The sequence below is a fragment of the Podarcis raffonei genome, chromosome 6, assembly GCF_027172205.1.
Source record: "Podarcis raffonei isolate rPodRaf1 chromosome 6, rPodRaf1.pri, whole genome shotgun sequence".
NCBI classification, from domain to species: Eukaryota; Metazoa; Chordata; class Lepidosauria; order Squamata; family Lacertidae; genus Podarcis; species Podarcis raffonei.
Window position 1 is genome coordinate 49,927,169 of NC_070607.1, and position 14,653 is coordinate 49,941,821.

Genomic DNA, 14,653 nt, shown 5'->3' on the forward strand with positions numbered 1-14,653 from the left:
GGAAAGGAAAAAGAGTGAAATTATGTTTTCCCTCTGCTCAAATCTGCAGTGGTCAGCTCTGCTTTATGGAGTACACATTGAGTATTCACTAACCATAAGAATGCAATAATATAATGAACAGTGTTAATTTTAAAAAGTTACATGAACTGCTACCAGGTCACTGAGGTGTTGCTGGGATGATCACCACATGTTTCCTTCATATCTTCTGAAGAAGTTTGGGATCAGAGGCATTAGTGAGATAATGAAGAGCTCCTTTGGTCAGGGAGCTATAAACACATCTGAGGGCTCATCCACACTTCCATTTGCCCCACCACCTTCCCCTAGGAAAACCCAGTTTAGCGCTGTATCAGAACAAATTGGTTTTTCCATGGACTGCTTTCTGTTGGCCAATGGCCAGCAGGTAATGGCTTTTCCCACCTGCCTTGCTCCACCCTACAGCCCTAGGAGCTCTCATAAGGGAGCTGTTTCCAGAGTAAGAACTGTGAGGGAAGAGAGACTGTTTGTCATTAGGGGGTGGCTGGTTTCACCTGTGCTGCCCCACCTCCAGCCTGAAAAACCTTCAGAAGGGAGTTGCTGCCACGGGCATTATGTGGATGTGTATTTTAATGAGCTGAACAGTGAACAATTATGAGTCATGGGGGTGTGGGGAGTGTGCATATGAATTTAACAGTGCTTAGTTTATTTTTTGGCTATTTTGTTAATGTTGTTAATAACGCTGTATTGATTTCACAGATGATTTGTTAATTATTCTATATGATTTATGCTGTATTTGTGATATTCTATTATGTTGTATCATGCTATTCTTATTAATTGTTTGTAAGCTGCTTTAGGGTTCATTTGAATGAAAAGCAGCACAGAAGTATAATAAATCAATTCAATCAAATCAATTGTTCTGAAAATATAACATTCAACCAGCTGCTATTCTCCTTAGAATGTCTCTCTTCATCAGAGCATATTAATCTATGTGGCCTTGCCCCAGATAAATTCAAAAAAGTTCTTGGGGACAGCAGGGTACAGATCCAACAAAACAAACCATGACTCAAGCCAACTCTTGCCTTATACTAGGTTCTAAGGCATCATCTTACACTTCAGACTAAGGGAAAAAAACAACCCTGTCGGCACTTTATACTGCATACTCTCCAAAGGCATGTATACCACATTGTGAAAACAATATCCCAACATCATTCGCTTTTATTCATTTGTACACTAAGTAGATAATGGGGGGGGGGGAATAGTACCAGGTGAATTATCACAAACCCAAAGACGACCCAAACTTCTAGGCTTTGTCTTTGCTATCACCAGCAATTTGTATTATCTGTTTGTGTTACCTGGGATTTCTCCCCTTGTAGTTTTACAACTCATAAAAAACAGGAACTCTTGTATTTCATTTGCCCTCTGGAGATCTCTAGAAGCATTTCTTCTCATTTACCTGATATTCTTCATCCTAGAAAGCTTTCATTACTTAATATTCCATCACTGTGAAATATTCCATCACCTGCGTCACAGGAAAAACCATTATATACAACAAGAAACTGGATTTCAAAATCAAGTCATAATTACTGAAGTAGATATGAAATCATTAGAATCACAACGTTTTGGATAGTTACAGTAGGAAATGAATTCATATTCACTGTAAAAAGGACTAGGTGGAATTCAACATTATGCTCTACTAATGCTTCCATCTGTGCAAGCATTGCCAGATGCAACAATTCCCCCTTGCCTCCCCCAAAACACTCTGTTATGGAGGTTTTCCAGAACCCTCCCAAGTCAATTCTGGGGGCATGGAGTTCAGAGATGGAGGAAGCTCCTTAGTGCAAGCAGAAGTCATTGCAAAGGCTTCCACTGACAGGGCTGGTTAGGTGAATACCACCCTTTGTTCCCATATGAACCTGCCCACTTTTCCAGATGATATTCAGAGGTCCTGAGGATGTGGCTTAAGGCACCAGGGAAATTGGCAGACCAACCTTGCATTACAAAGATGCATGCAAATGTGACACGAAGGCTGACAAACAACCACAGTGCCTAGAGACAGTCAGGTTGTACATCCATAGCATAGAGGAGGAATGATGCCATCGTGCATCTGCATCTGCAGCAGCACCAGTACCAGCACCAGACACCTTCATCTGCCCCAGCTGCAACAAAACATGTCGGTCCCGTATCAGTCTCTACAGCCACAGCAGGTGCTGTAACCTTCCAACAGTTTGACTTAACCTCCAAAGGCACACTCTCCCATTGTCTCCCAAGACAAAGAACACCAACTAGGTATTTCAGATACCTTTGCATTCAGAGGTTAAGGGGGGGGGCGACCAAATAATGGGCCTTTTGTAGTGGTGTAAGGTAAAGGAAAAAGTAAAGGACCCCTGGACGGTTAAGTACAGTCAAAGGTGACTTTGGGGTGCGGTGCTCATCTCACTTCAGGCTGAGGGAGCCAGCATTTGTTCAGAGACAGCTTTCCGGGTCATGTGGCCAGCATAACTAAATCACTTCTGGCACAACAGAACACTGTGATGGAAACCAGAGCGCATGGAAATGCCATCTACCTTCTCGTCGCCACGGTACCTATTTATCTACTTGCACTGGTGTGCTTTCAAACTGCTAGATTGGCCGAAATGTAGCGGTCTACTACTTGTGGAATGCTCCCCCCACAGATACATGCTTGGTGCTTGCTTTGTTGATCTTGAGGTGTGTAGATTTTTATAGTCTTGTCTTACAGGCAATAGCTATCATCCCCCTCCATTCTAATTAAAATTGATCAGTGTCAAAATAAGCCACGAATCCAAGACCCCTCTGTATTCCACAAAAAGAGTTGAACACTTTGCCTAATTTTCTCTCTCTTTCTCTGGAACTAACATGGAAATGTGCTGAACAAACCTAGCAGTTTTATTGTCTAGATACTCTCACCACTAGGCAAAAGTCCAGGCTCTAGAAATAAACAGGCAGATTCCCCTCTGAGTATATTTTGTGCTATTTTTATCAGTTCTGCTGATCCTGGCCTTGTCTCCAGTTATGTTCCTCACTCTCACAAACAAAGCATGGTATACCACAAGTGATGTAAACTACAGGGCATGATCACTCTTCAAGTGAGAATAACCATGTCTTTAGATGTTGAGTAGAAGTTGCTGTTCAAAATAATGGCTTAATACCCAGGAAATCTCACCTGAGTCTTGAATTCACTGAGCCCTTAAGCAAGCCATTACCCTCAGGCGCAGCCCTCTTTCTGTAATATGGGCATAAACACTATTACTGAGATTATGTGTATGAATCTTACTCCTAACACAAGATTGACAAAAAAGATTGTAAAAAAAAATGACCTGGTTTATGTAACGCGGTGCTATCTGTTCTATTAATCAGTCAATACATGCTTGCACCATGTGAATATTTACTTGGAAGGAAGTCCCACTATATTCAACGGGACTAGCTCTCAGGTAAATGTTCATAGAATTGCTGTCTTTTCCTTGTCAAGTTTCCTAGTCTTTTCAGGAACAGTTTGACACAGGCCCAAGCCGGGGGGGGGGGTAGCCCCAGGCCTTAGAGGGCTAAGCTGGCCAGGGTGGGGTGGGGGTACTGCTAGGGGCTTGCTGGTCTTACGCTGTCATGCACAAAACTCCCGCCTCAAGCCTCGGGCAAACTCTTTGCAGGCCTCGTTTGAAATCACAAAATAATTATGGAAAACCTAGGAACAAGGAATAAACTGGGTGTGATGAAATGTTGGTAAGCAGTTCACAACACTTTAGAACAGCAGCATGGAATTTTGTGGTGCTCTGAACTTCCATTTACCATAACACAACAGAACATATTTTGAACATGTCCAGCTATAATTGCATCTTTCATCTGGGGATTTAATGTGATTAGTTTGACTGAACACAGAGATTAAGTAGCATTAAGCACAGAAAAGGGAGGAAATGTGCCTGTATTAAACTTCAGTACAAGGAGCCAATGGCTCAGGAGCCGAGAAAATTCCATTCCAAGTTATGACTTCAGTCTAAGGTAGCCATCAGCCTTCTGTCACTGTTATTTGCAAATTTCTCAGTTATGACCACAAGTGTCAGTGGAAAGCCCAATAAAACTGGAGACTCCCTTAATGGTTTCTGCTGTGGTATATGCTCTCCAGACTAAACAAAGCCCATAGTACGCACTTCTGAGAACATCCATATCCAAACGCTGTAACATTTTCAGAGAAAAAGCATCGTTCAATCTCCACAGAGCTTAGCATAAGAAGCCTCCCAACTGCAACCTGTATACAACTTTCTCCAGATATTAGATGTCCTGCACCTATTCATAGAGTTTGTAATATTTATACTAAAAAAAACCCCTTCATTTACATCCCAATACTGAACAAAATAATAGATTCCATTAATTTGCATTATAAACATTTTCCAGTGTGTCATAGCTTTCCAACTGCTTAATAGGTTCTGAGTGCTGAGTAAAAAGGCAAGTCAAAATGGAAAGTAAGATGCTTGGAAGGAGGTCTAATTGGCTGGAGAGGGAGTACCATTGTGGCAACCACAGGCACAAGTGTGTCCATAGTCTCCCCTCTGGCACCCATGGAAAGTCCCTTAATTTCAAACAAGAGAGAAGGGGCTTCTTTTCTCCCTTCCACCGCAAACAGTCCCTCATTACTTTGTTTGGACTTGCTCACCTCTTTTAAGGCGAGCACACTTGCTTCTGCCATTACTTCTGATTGGATGTCCTACCTTCTATTTTGCATCTTAATTGGATAAGGGGGGGGGAGGGTATTCTGTGAGGAAGTGGCAGTGGATGGAAAATGGAAGACATTCTCCATTTGTCTGGGCTTCCTCTTCCTAGCCTGTCCACCCACTTACTTTTGCTTGTAGGCAGCGGCAGAACTGGGCTCACCAGGCCTCTTCCGCACAGAGTGGGGAGGATGGAACAGGGAGGATTATTCCTCATTTGCCCACCCACATTGTTTTGTGGCAACAGCAGCCTCAACGCTTCAGCATGATAAAAAGTTATGAGGAGTAAAACGATCTGTCACTCATTAATCTAGGCTGGGCTAATCAACTTGAAAGATAGTGTGTTTTATTTAGGGCCAGATTTGATTCAATTCAATAGTTGCACCTGTAGGAGTTAGAGCAATAGAGGTTCCCTCCTCCACACCGGCTCTGGGGGTCAAGAGAACCTCCAGAAGAAAGCACAGGGGGAAGAGAGGGGAGATCATTCCACCAGGCAAGCAGAAATGCATGTACTGATGGAAAAATCGTATTAGAGCAATGATTAATTCCAGCCCAACTAATTAATTTATTATTTGGAGAGGGGGAGAGAAAATGATTGAGGAACTATTGCAAGTGTGCAGCAGATAATAACACAAAGCTGCAGGGTGTCTCTCTCAATACAAAAGCGATTCATGTCTTTTCAACTGCATCAATATTTAGGACTCATGGTGGTGATGTTCAATAAACCAGAAGCTGAAGACGTGATGATGGTTCTGATGATTACATGGCTATTAAAGTGTATTAGACAAATTCATGGCTATTAATATGTTAGAAGAAGTGTTAGAGGAAGTGTACCTCTGAATAACAATTGCTGGGAATCATAAGTGAGGAGAGCACTATTGTACTCAAATTTTGTTTTCAGTCTTCCCATAGGCATCTGGTTGGCCATTGTGAGAACAGGACTAGATAGGCCTTTGGCCGGACCCAATATCATTTTTCTTATCCTCTTATTACAGAAGGAAAAAATAATGAATCCATGATCCACTCGGTACCTGCAATAGCTGCTGTTGTTTTTACCCTACCCCCGAATTTCCTTTATCCTCTTCCTGGCTATATTTAAGTCATTCTTCAGCAGTGGTCTGTGCTACTCCGATTGACTAGATTGAATGTGCATAACTTTCTTTTTTTAAACACAGGATCAGCCCCTAACTGCCATCAAATCACAGAACACATCTGTCTCTATGGTCTGAATAATAAAAGTCTCAGATTTTTGCTTCCCATGATTTTTATGTTTCAGTCTAGGGAGATAGATAAGATCTAGATGGTAGTTGTTGGGTGCATTCTCATGTAATAGTCATACAAATGCAGGGATATGTCATTTGGGTGCTGTGAGTGTGTCAGTGTGACTGGGTCATACTTCCCAGTAAACCTCATGGCTAAGTCAGGGTTTGACTTCTGCAAACGTGAACCCTTAACAACATGGACTATTTGTCTTCTAGTTAAATGTATGCTTCAATTATTTTCTCTAGCTTGGTATTAAATAGTCTGCCAGCACTGCTGAGTAAAAACTAGATAAAACAACAACACCATGATCATTAATATCAGTGGTTGTTTATCATCCTAATGAAGAGCATTATGCAACTCAAAAGTATTTTTCTAGCATTTGGCTGATATAGTTGGCTGATATAAACAGGCTTTCCCTTTTTTGAGAACCAGGAATTCTCAGCCAGTAAAACTGTAAATCTCCACTAATTCATCAATCTGGAAAAGAGAGTATTTCATATTCCTTGGCTCTCTCACTAGTATAGTCATCAAATAAGGATACCGTGCACTGATTACTAGAGGGGGCATCACTGTTAATTAAATCCTTCTATACTGCAGAAGGTAGAAAAGCAGAAAAAGCAGAAAACGAGTCCTAGAATCGTAAGAGGGGGGAGGGAGGGAGCAATGGTCATGCAAGGAAGATTACTATGCAACATAATCAGTATAAAACTGTCAAAACAGACTAATTCATGAATGGACACACCCTCCCTCCCTTTTAAAATTACTAAGGCTTTGGTAAAATAGGCGATAGTATTAAGCTGAACATTTTATATTAACTGAAAGAATTAATATCTACAGCAGATACTGCTATGTCAGTGGAGAGAAGTTGAGTTAATTTGCAAGGACAACTGGAGCCTTTGAACTTAACTGGGGCTTTAAAGCAACAAGCCTGTCACCTCACGCTTAAAAAAAAAAGATACTTGCTGAAACTGAACTGAAGGAAAAGAGATCACATTTTGTGAAGCTGCCACGGGCACATAATGAAAACCAACGTGTGAAGAAACACAGAAACATTTCATATATATCATTTTGAAATGTTCCAGGTTTTAATTTAAATGTGATACCTAATACATATGGAAGTTTCCAAAATGCAATAATTAAAATAATTGCTCACCATAAATTAGCTCCCCCAGAACTAAGGCCCCACCATGACAAATTTCAGCATCATTTGTCTTTTCCAACACATACTGAACTATCATCAAGAACAAACGTCACAGCCAGATTGCAGCAGCCTTACAGCATCTATAGTTGAGAAACAGGAACTTGGCCATATATGGATGTGAGGCAATGTGCAGACAGAAAGGGCCTTTCTCCATTTTGGTCTTCTTCTGGAAAGATGGGCTCCCTGCAAAGTATGCCTGAACATAGGTACCAACTCCCTGGGGTCCTGGGTGCCTGAGCACCCACAAAATTCCCCATGAAGGGCCCAGGCATCCACAAGGTCCATGGCAGGGCCATGCACGCTGCATGGCATCCACAACCCTGGGCACCCACAGTCATGGAGAGCCAGTGTGGTGTAGTGGTTAAGAGCGATAGACTCATAATCTGGGGAACCGGGTTCGCATCTCCGCTCCTCCACATACAGCTGCTGGGTGACCTTGGGCCAGTCACACTTCTTTGAAGTCTCTCAGCCCCACTCACCTCACAGAGTGTTTGTTGTGGGAGAGGAAGGGAAGGGAAAGGAGAATGTTAGCCGCTTTGAGACTCCCTAGGGTACTGATAAAGCGGGATACCAAATCCAAACTCTTCTTCCTCTTCTTCTTCACGGGGCCAAGCTGGCACACCTGTGCCTGAGCAATGTCATTCTCCAAGCATCTGCCAACCTAACAGTACCTTAGCAAACTTGAAAACTAAACAGGTAACTAAGAACAAAGGAAGAATAATGAGGGGACATGACAGGGGGACGACCCCTGGTGTCCCTGCCTACTCTCACCCCTAAGTAAGACAACAGAGAGGCTCCAATGACCATTGTGCCAGACTGTCCCATATCCATCAAGAGGAACAAGAGAAACAATATACAGATAAGGCAAAACTACATCTCTCCTTAGTGTCCATGGAATGTACAAGGCAAGCTTCATCTTGTGTAAAACATGCCCTCAAAAATTCAGTCTCCCGGAATATTCTGCAACATCCACCTTTCAGAAGTGGAACCTGCAATCAAGCAAGTATCTTATAGTGCCTCATGAAAATATGAACTGACCCCTAAGTGGCTACTCTATTGATTTCCTTTCTGAAAGCTCAAACCCAAATGCTAGTAGACGCTGCTCATCCTTTAAGGGAATATATCATAATACCCTGCAGGGACTAGACCATGTGAAAAACGAACAAAATATTTTAGCTGCAGTTCATTCATTTTCACCTTTGTATTCTTGTTATAAAAGAAGTGTGTCTAGACATTCCATTGTTGCGCCCATAACCTAGGTTTAGCTCCTAGCTTTCATATCTCAGTTTCTAACACTGCAGCAAAGCAGACACATACTGCCAGCAGGATTTCACTCTGCAATCTCCCATGCACATCAGGCAACTGGACACACATTTTCAAAGTCTGTCTAGTGTACCCTAACAGCAGAATATAATTTTTTAGCACAGAACTCCAGAGCCCCTTTTCATAGCAACCAGATTACATTTTACTGAATTATACTCAAAACTGGATATAAAAGTGACCACCATCTTTTGAACCTACACATCTGTACATTATTCACTGCTGATACACAGTGAATATAGTCCTGAAGTCACATTATAAAACCCAACATTACCCATACTTTGTTGAATTCATCTCTCAATAAATCCACATGTACACTGAGAAATGCTACTGGAACAACTTCATAATGAGTTATACATGTTTTGTCTCCTTTTAAAACAGCAGACCAGAAGCTCTTGACTTATGATGCGAATGCTCTTTGTTATTTCCACACAACTGTGAACTACAAAATGGCAGGCAGGCAGGCAGGCAGGCAGGCAGGCAGGCAGGCAGGCAAGCAAGCAGGGCTTGTACACTGGTACATAACTGCAGCTTGTTTGTGAGCAGAAAATCCTCAGGGTTAGGAAGGGCTTTGTCGCATTGTGCACTGTATACCACAGGCATATTCCGTAGGACTGGAGGCCCTTGTATTAAATGTGGAAAGCCAGACCCCTCTTCCCAAAGAAAGGTCAAAAGCTATTCAGCAATCCAACTCTCAGATGAGCAAAGGCCTCCAATTTAGAATGATCTTTTCAATGAACAAGGACACAGCAACAAGCCATTTAAAGCCAAACAGTGAATACTGGTTTCTGCCTTTCAGCTCCTGAAATATCTTGCATGCTGTCAGATATTCACATATATTTGAGAATCACCAGTGTCATCATACTATAACATGGTTCTATTTTTATCCAAGAAACAACTTACTTTATAAGCAAGGCAGACACACACACACGCATATACAAACTACTTGATGACTGCAAAATCAAGTGAAGAATCATATATGCTTCTAAGAACCTAAATTGGACGATGGTGGACAAGGCAGCTCCTCTTCAATTCAAAGTCATTTGGCATCCACAAGCACATCTCCCCTTCACTAGCAGTTAGCATACAAAAAAGATTACGGTAAGTAACTAGCCTTTCATAACACCTACAAATTAGCTACTTGGGGCAGTTCCCTCACTCTGCCTGCTGGGAGGGTCAGTCTTGTGGGTACAAATCAACCTATCTTTATCAATGCAATTCTAGGCAATCTAAAAAGATGGAATGCATAACAAAGGGAAATGGGAAAGGAAGAGAAACAATACATGAATATTCAGACACAGTTGCATATTATTAAATGCTGTAAAGGATGGCAAATATGATAAGAAATTATGCATGTATGACCAGTGAAATTTATATTTTGGAATTAATCGGTACTGTTTGTCCTCCTGTTTCAAGGTACAGTTTTAGATTATGAAATATGTTGATTTTGCCCATAAATTAGGTAGTAACTTTTAATGACATGAGGAGATGATGTCTGAAATCTTTCAAAATGTGTTAAGTGGCTTTGATTATGGCTTCACAAAACCAGCTTATTTTATGTTACTGTAACATACGTCCCTGATAATTTATAAATCACTAAGAATATAGTCCCCCAAATCTCTAAATTACGATATTACCTTAATCATCGTCATCATCATCGTACCACAAACAGGGGAAAATATTATGGTAGGAGTAAAGGTCTGTAATGCACAAACCTGAAGGCACAGGTAACTTACTTTGGGAAGATGGCAGTCATGAGTGCAGATGCATATCCAGGCTTGCAAACCCCCTCTGAGATGTTAGCATACTTTGATGCTAGTTCTGGAGGCCTGTGAAGAAAGAAAAAGAATCAAGCTAATCCTGTATAAGAAATGCCAGCTGTGTCACCTTTTATCAATTGTTTTTCCTCAAATAGTTAAGAGCAGCAACAGGGGGGAAGTAATATTAAACAAATAAGAACGTGATAGCATTGAGCACCTAATATGTTCCCTGCCATTATAGGACTTTAGACACCAAGAAAGGTAAAGAAGGGGATCTCATATGCTATTTTAAACTTGAGCTTTCCAAAAAAGATGGAGGTAAGTAGCAACAAAGAATCTCTTGTCAGACTGTTTTTCTGTTGCATGACAGATCTACATGCCTTGTGAAGTTACTATTTGCAGAGCAAGTCTAACCAAATTACCACAAATTTCTACCAGCCAATGTGGGAATGGAGGCAGTTGACATTTCTCTATCACAGGCGCAACATTGTTTCCCAAGTTCATTTTCTAATTGCTCATCCTCTCTCACAATCAATGGATATGTCTTTACATTCTAAGAAAAAGCATTGTGGTTGAGCAGCTAATGTTTCTGCTAGGCCTGAGGAGAATGAAGTACTTTTAAACAGCCACTTGCTATGTGAGTCAAACAAACTGGATTTTGTGTCTGCCATTTTATCACCAAAAACTCCCAAGTTACCATACTTAACTCTTAGGGGCTACATATCACAACCTTTATAATTCTAGCTATTGGGGGCATTAATTTCTGCCTTAATTCCTCTCCTTTCAAGGTTTTATTGACAACTACAAAAAGAATATTGGCCACATAATAATTGTAACCTGTTACTTATATACCTTTTGTAAAATGGTTGCTCTATACCTTTAAAGGTTTGGATTTAAACCTGATCCTGAGTTATCAACACCAACACAAATTAACAAATCATAGATTTCTTTCTTTCTTAAGATTTAAAGCAGTAAGAAAGCAAAGCAATCTCTCAGGATCACAGTTACCACAGCAACTGCACTTTTGATTATATGGGCTCCATCTCAACCTGTATAAATATTTAAACCACCATCTTTAATAAAGCTGAAGGCCAGCTAAGGTATCACAGCATAACTTATCCCCAAATGCAGTGAAAAGCCTGACTGCATGTGCAGGAAGCAGCACTATTCAAGAGAAAGGTCATTCTTTGAGGAAGTCTTAGCAGAATCTATACATGACAGACACTTTCATTGTTTGAGACAATACTGAACGGCATATATAGGTAGTGAATAGAACTGAAGTTAAATTTTCATTTTAGATTTTGCCCTGGATAGTGTCCCACCTATAATACAAATATTCCAGAAATAACAGAGAGGGGAGCATCACTGTACAACAGAAATTCAGATTTTGGGAGGAAATTGGGTTCTCTGCCTTGTGTGAGTGGGGTACTAGTGAAAAGCCACCATTGGATACAACCATTATGTTATGTGCATTCATTATTTAAAGCCCATACAACTGGGAATATCCTTCTATTTGAGGAGCTAAGACCAACAGAGAAAAAAAGCCATTAACACCACATCCTATTATCCATTCAAAATGTCTACACTGACACAAAATATCTAGCACAATGCATAAAGATGTATTCCCCTAGCTTGTCCGTAAAGTTTTCTAAAAAATTAAATTCAAAATGCCAAAGTATATTCTGTACAGATCCTAAAAAGGATTAATATCCTTGAGTAAATCCTTTCTTGACTAGTGATGACTTGCTGGTGCCATACTAGGAACATATGTGCTCATGTACCATAAAACCCACAATTACTCCCAAAGTCATTGAAGTCAGAGACAAACTTATTAAACTTTTTCAAATGTAGTAAAAGTTTGTGTTCCAAAGTGCCACAAGCAAGGCTAGGCTTGCAACCCAACCACAGCTGCCAGCTCCATTTGCTTAGCACTACTCATACCCCATTCTGTAGATATACTTGGGTCAGTCTTTCATAGTTTTTCAAGCACTGTTCTCTTTATCTGGGAGTATTTATTTGTCTAGTCCTATTAACCACTACAGATCTCAATCTTTATTAAACTATCACAAAGACATTCACAGCCAGCTTTGAAAACTTACGTAATACATATAGCTAATAACCTGAACCACATCAGAGAAAACGCCGCAGAGGAAGGAAAAGACTGCTTCCCCACAGCACCTTGAAGGCATTATGCAACCGGGACGGTCATATATCAAGGTGCCAAAGGAAGGATATTTCAGACAGATCCTCACAAAGAGCCAAAACCCAGCCATGGATTCCAAACCATGTACACTAATATTTTACATTAATGTAAAAAAGGAAATAAAAACAAGGTACACTAGCATCTTATGACATTAATTAAAACATTTACAGTACAGTATTACCACTGTCAACTGTAAATGGCACCACAATAGTACAATGCAGATTACAATAACTAAAGATAAGAACAACCTAGTGATTCCTAACACTTTGATTCTTTGCTATACTTACACCCTGATTCTATTTGCCTTGTCAACAGATAAACTTCTCTAAGTGTTCTTCCTTTTTGAATAGGAACCTTTGGTACCTTCTAGCTCCCTAAAGCAGAAGAAACACTAATTACAATACTGAATAGTTTTGAAATCTTATCAGCTATGCAGTCCCATGTGCTAGGACTGGAGACTTTTTCAGTTGTCCTGTTTAAGTGGGACAGTGTTGACAGCCAGGTTGCTCACCGGGGCAAGATGGTTTGTGAACATAATAGCAATCCTGGCCGGACTGCAGCCGGACTGTTTCTGGGCCCAATTCAAAGTGCTGGCTTTGATCTATAAAGCTTTAATGGCTCAAGACTGCCTCACCCCATATGAACTGACCCAAACACTGCAATCATCACCTGAGGCCCTTCTTCGTGTTCCGCCTAAATGAGAGGTCCAAAGGGTGGCAACATGAGAATAGGCCTTTTTTGTGGTGGCTCCTCATTTGTATAATGCTCTCCCCAGGGAGACTCACCTGGCGCCTTCATTACATATGTTTAGGAACCTGACGAAAATGTTCCTCTACAACCAGATCTTTGGCTATTTAAACACTCTATGGCCCCTCTCTCTCTCTCTCTCTCTCTCTCTCTCTCTCTCTCTCTCTCTCTCTGTGTGTGTGTGTGTGTGTGTTATTGGTTTTCTTTGTTACTATATTACATATTTTTGTATTTTTATATTGCAAATCATGCAGTGATCCTCAGATGAAGGGTGGTATCCATACTATAGATAGATAGTATGGATTATACATGTAAATATTTAAATATAAGTAAGTAAATATTTACAGTCACAAGAAAACCCTGTTCTGGGCCTGGGTGGCCATAGTTACTTCCAGCCAAGTTGGGGAATAGCATCTTGGACAGCAACTTAAAAGCAGGGGTTATATTTCAAGCTAGGCCCAGCCTATTGATCACTATTCTGGGGCAGGCTGAGGCCTACTGTGATCTAGTTGAGATTCCTGCATTGCTGGGTTGGACTAGATGAACCTCGGGATCCCTTCCAGCTTAGCAATTCTATGATTCTATTTTATTGTTAGCAGTATTCCTTCCCACTGGGAAATAACATATATAACTAGTATCAGTATAGGAAACCAACATTTATCTCCCTTTTCTCCCACTGTGCTTTCCATTTTTTCATATGCTGTTTTCCCTAACAGCTTCAGGCAGCTTCATCTCCCTCCACCCCATCATCAGAGGTTAAAGCCTTCTGGAGCCTGCTCTGCAAGAAACAGACTTTGGGCCTCAAGACTGGAGATTTGACACCCACTGTGTTAAACTATTCATTTGGTTTTTGCAATATTTATTACAGATGTTTTCAGAATTCAGACACTTCTTTAAATATATACTTCCTTGAAACCTGTTTACAGTTTTCACCAAACAAAGCTTTTATGTCTATTCAAACTGTTTTATTATTTTGCAATTATCACTTTTTATTTTATAGAAAAGCCCCCAAGTGGTGGATGATAGGCTGATTATTTGTTAAAGTAAGCATCTGGTAGGTACATCCCTGCCAACACACATTTTTAATCAGAATTTTTTTAAAAAAACAACAACACTTTTTAGTTTCCATTTCCATTTGCAAGCCTGTCACTGTTCCTGTGTTGGGAGCTTCAAAATCAGCTCCAGCTACGCCGTGTTTCCTACAACACAAAGAATAGCAGCCCTCCCCCCTCATCCCAACAAACCTACCACTATCATATACTACACATAGGCCAGGGCCTAACTAAGAAATCAAAGCAAATTTAATCCCCACTGCAATGTCATTTCATAATTCTAGATCTGCCTCTGACTTGCAAGATCCCATACTGGAAAATAGCTGGGATCTTCAAAGCAATAGTGAGTTACGGGGGAACCTACAAATTGCATAGTAATATAATCAGACTTCATGAAAGAGCCAAGACTCAAA

General features: G+C 40.7%; 1 protein-coding gene across 14 annotated transcripts in view; it reads right to left on the bottom strand.

Annotated features, from left to right (window-relative positions):
* Positions 1–14,653, bottom strand: part of ST3GAL3 (ST3 beta-galactoside alpha-2,3-sialyltransferase 3) — a 170,318-nt gene that overhangs the window by 101,893 nt on the left and 53,772 nt on the right. For 11 of the 14 annotated variants that reach the window (XM_053392708.1, XM_053392704.1, XM_053392707.1 and 8 more), the window contains one exon: positions 10,215–10,307. The exons of the other annotated variants lie outside the window; for them this stretch is intronic. In XM_053392708.1, the coding sequence (XP_053248683.1) occupies positions 10,215–10,307 (93 nt within the window). The remainder of the gene's footprint in view (positions 1–10,214; positions 10,308–14,653) is intronic. 14 annotated transcript variants of the gene reach the window in all.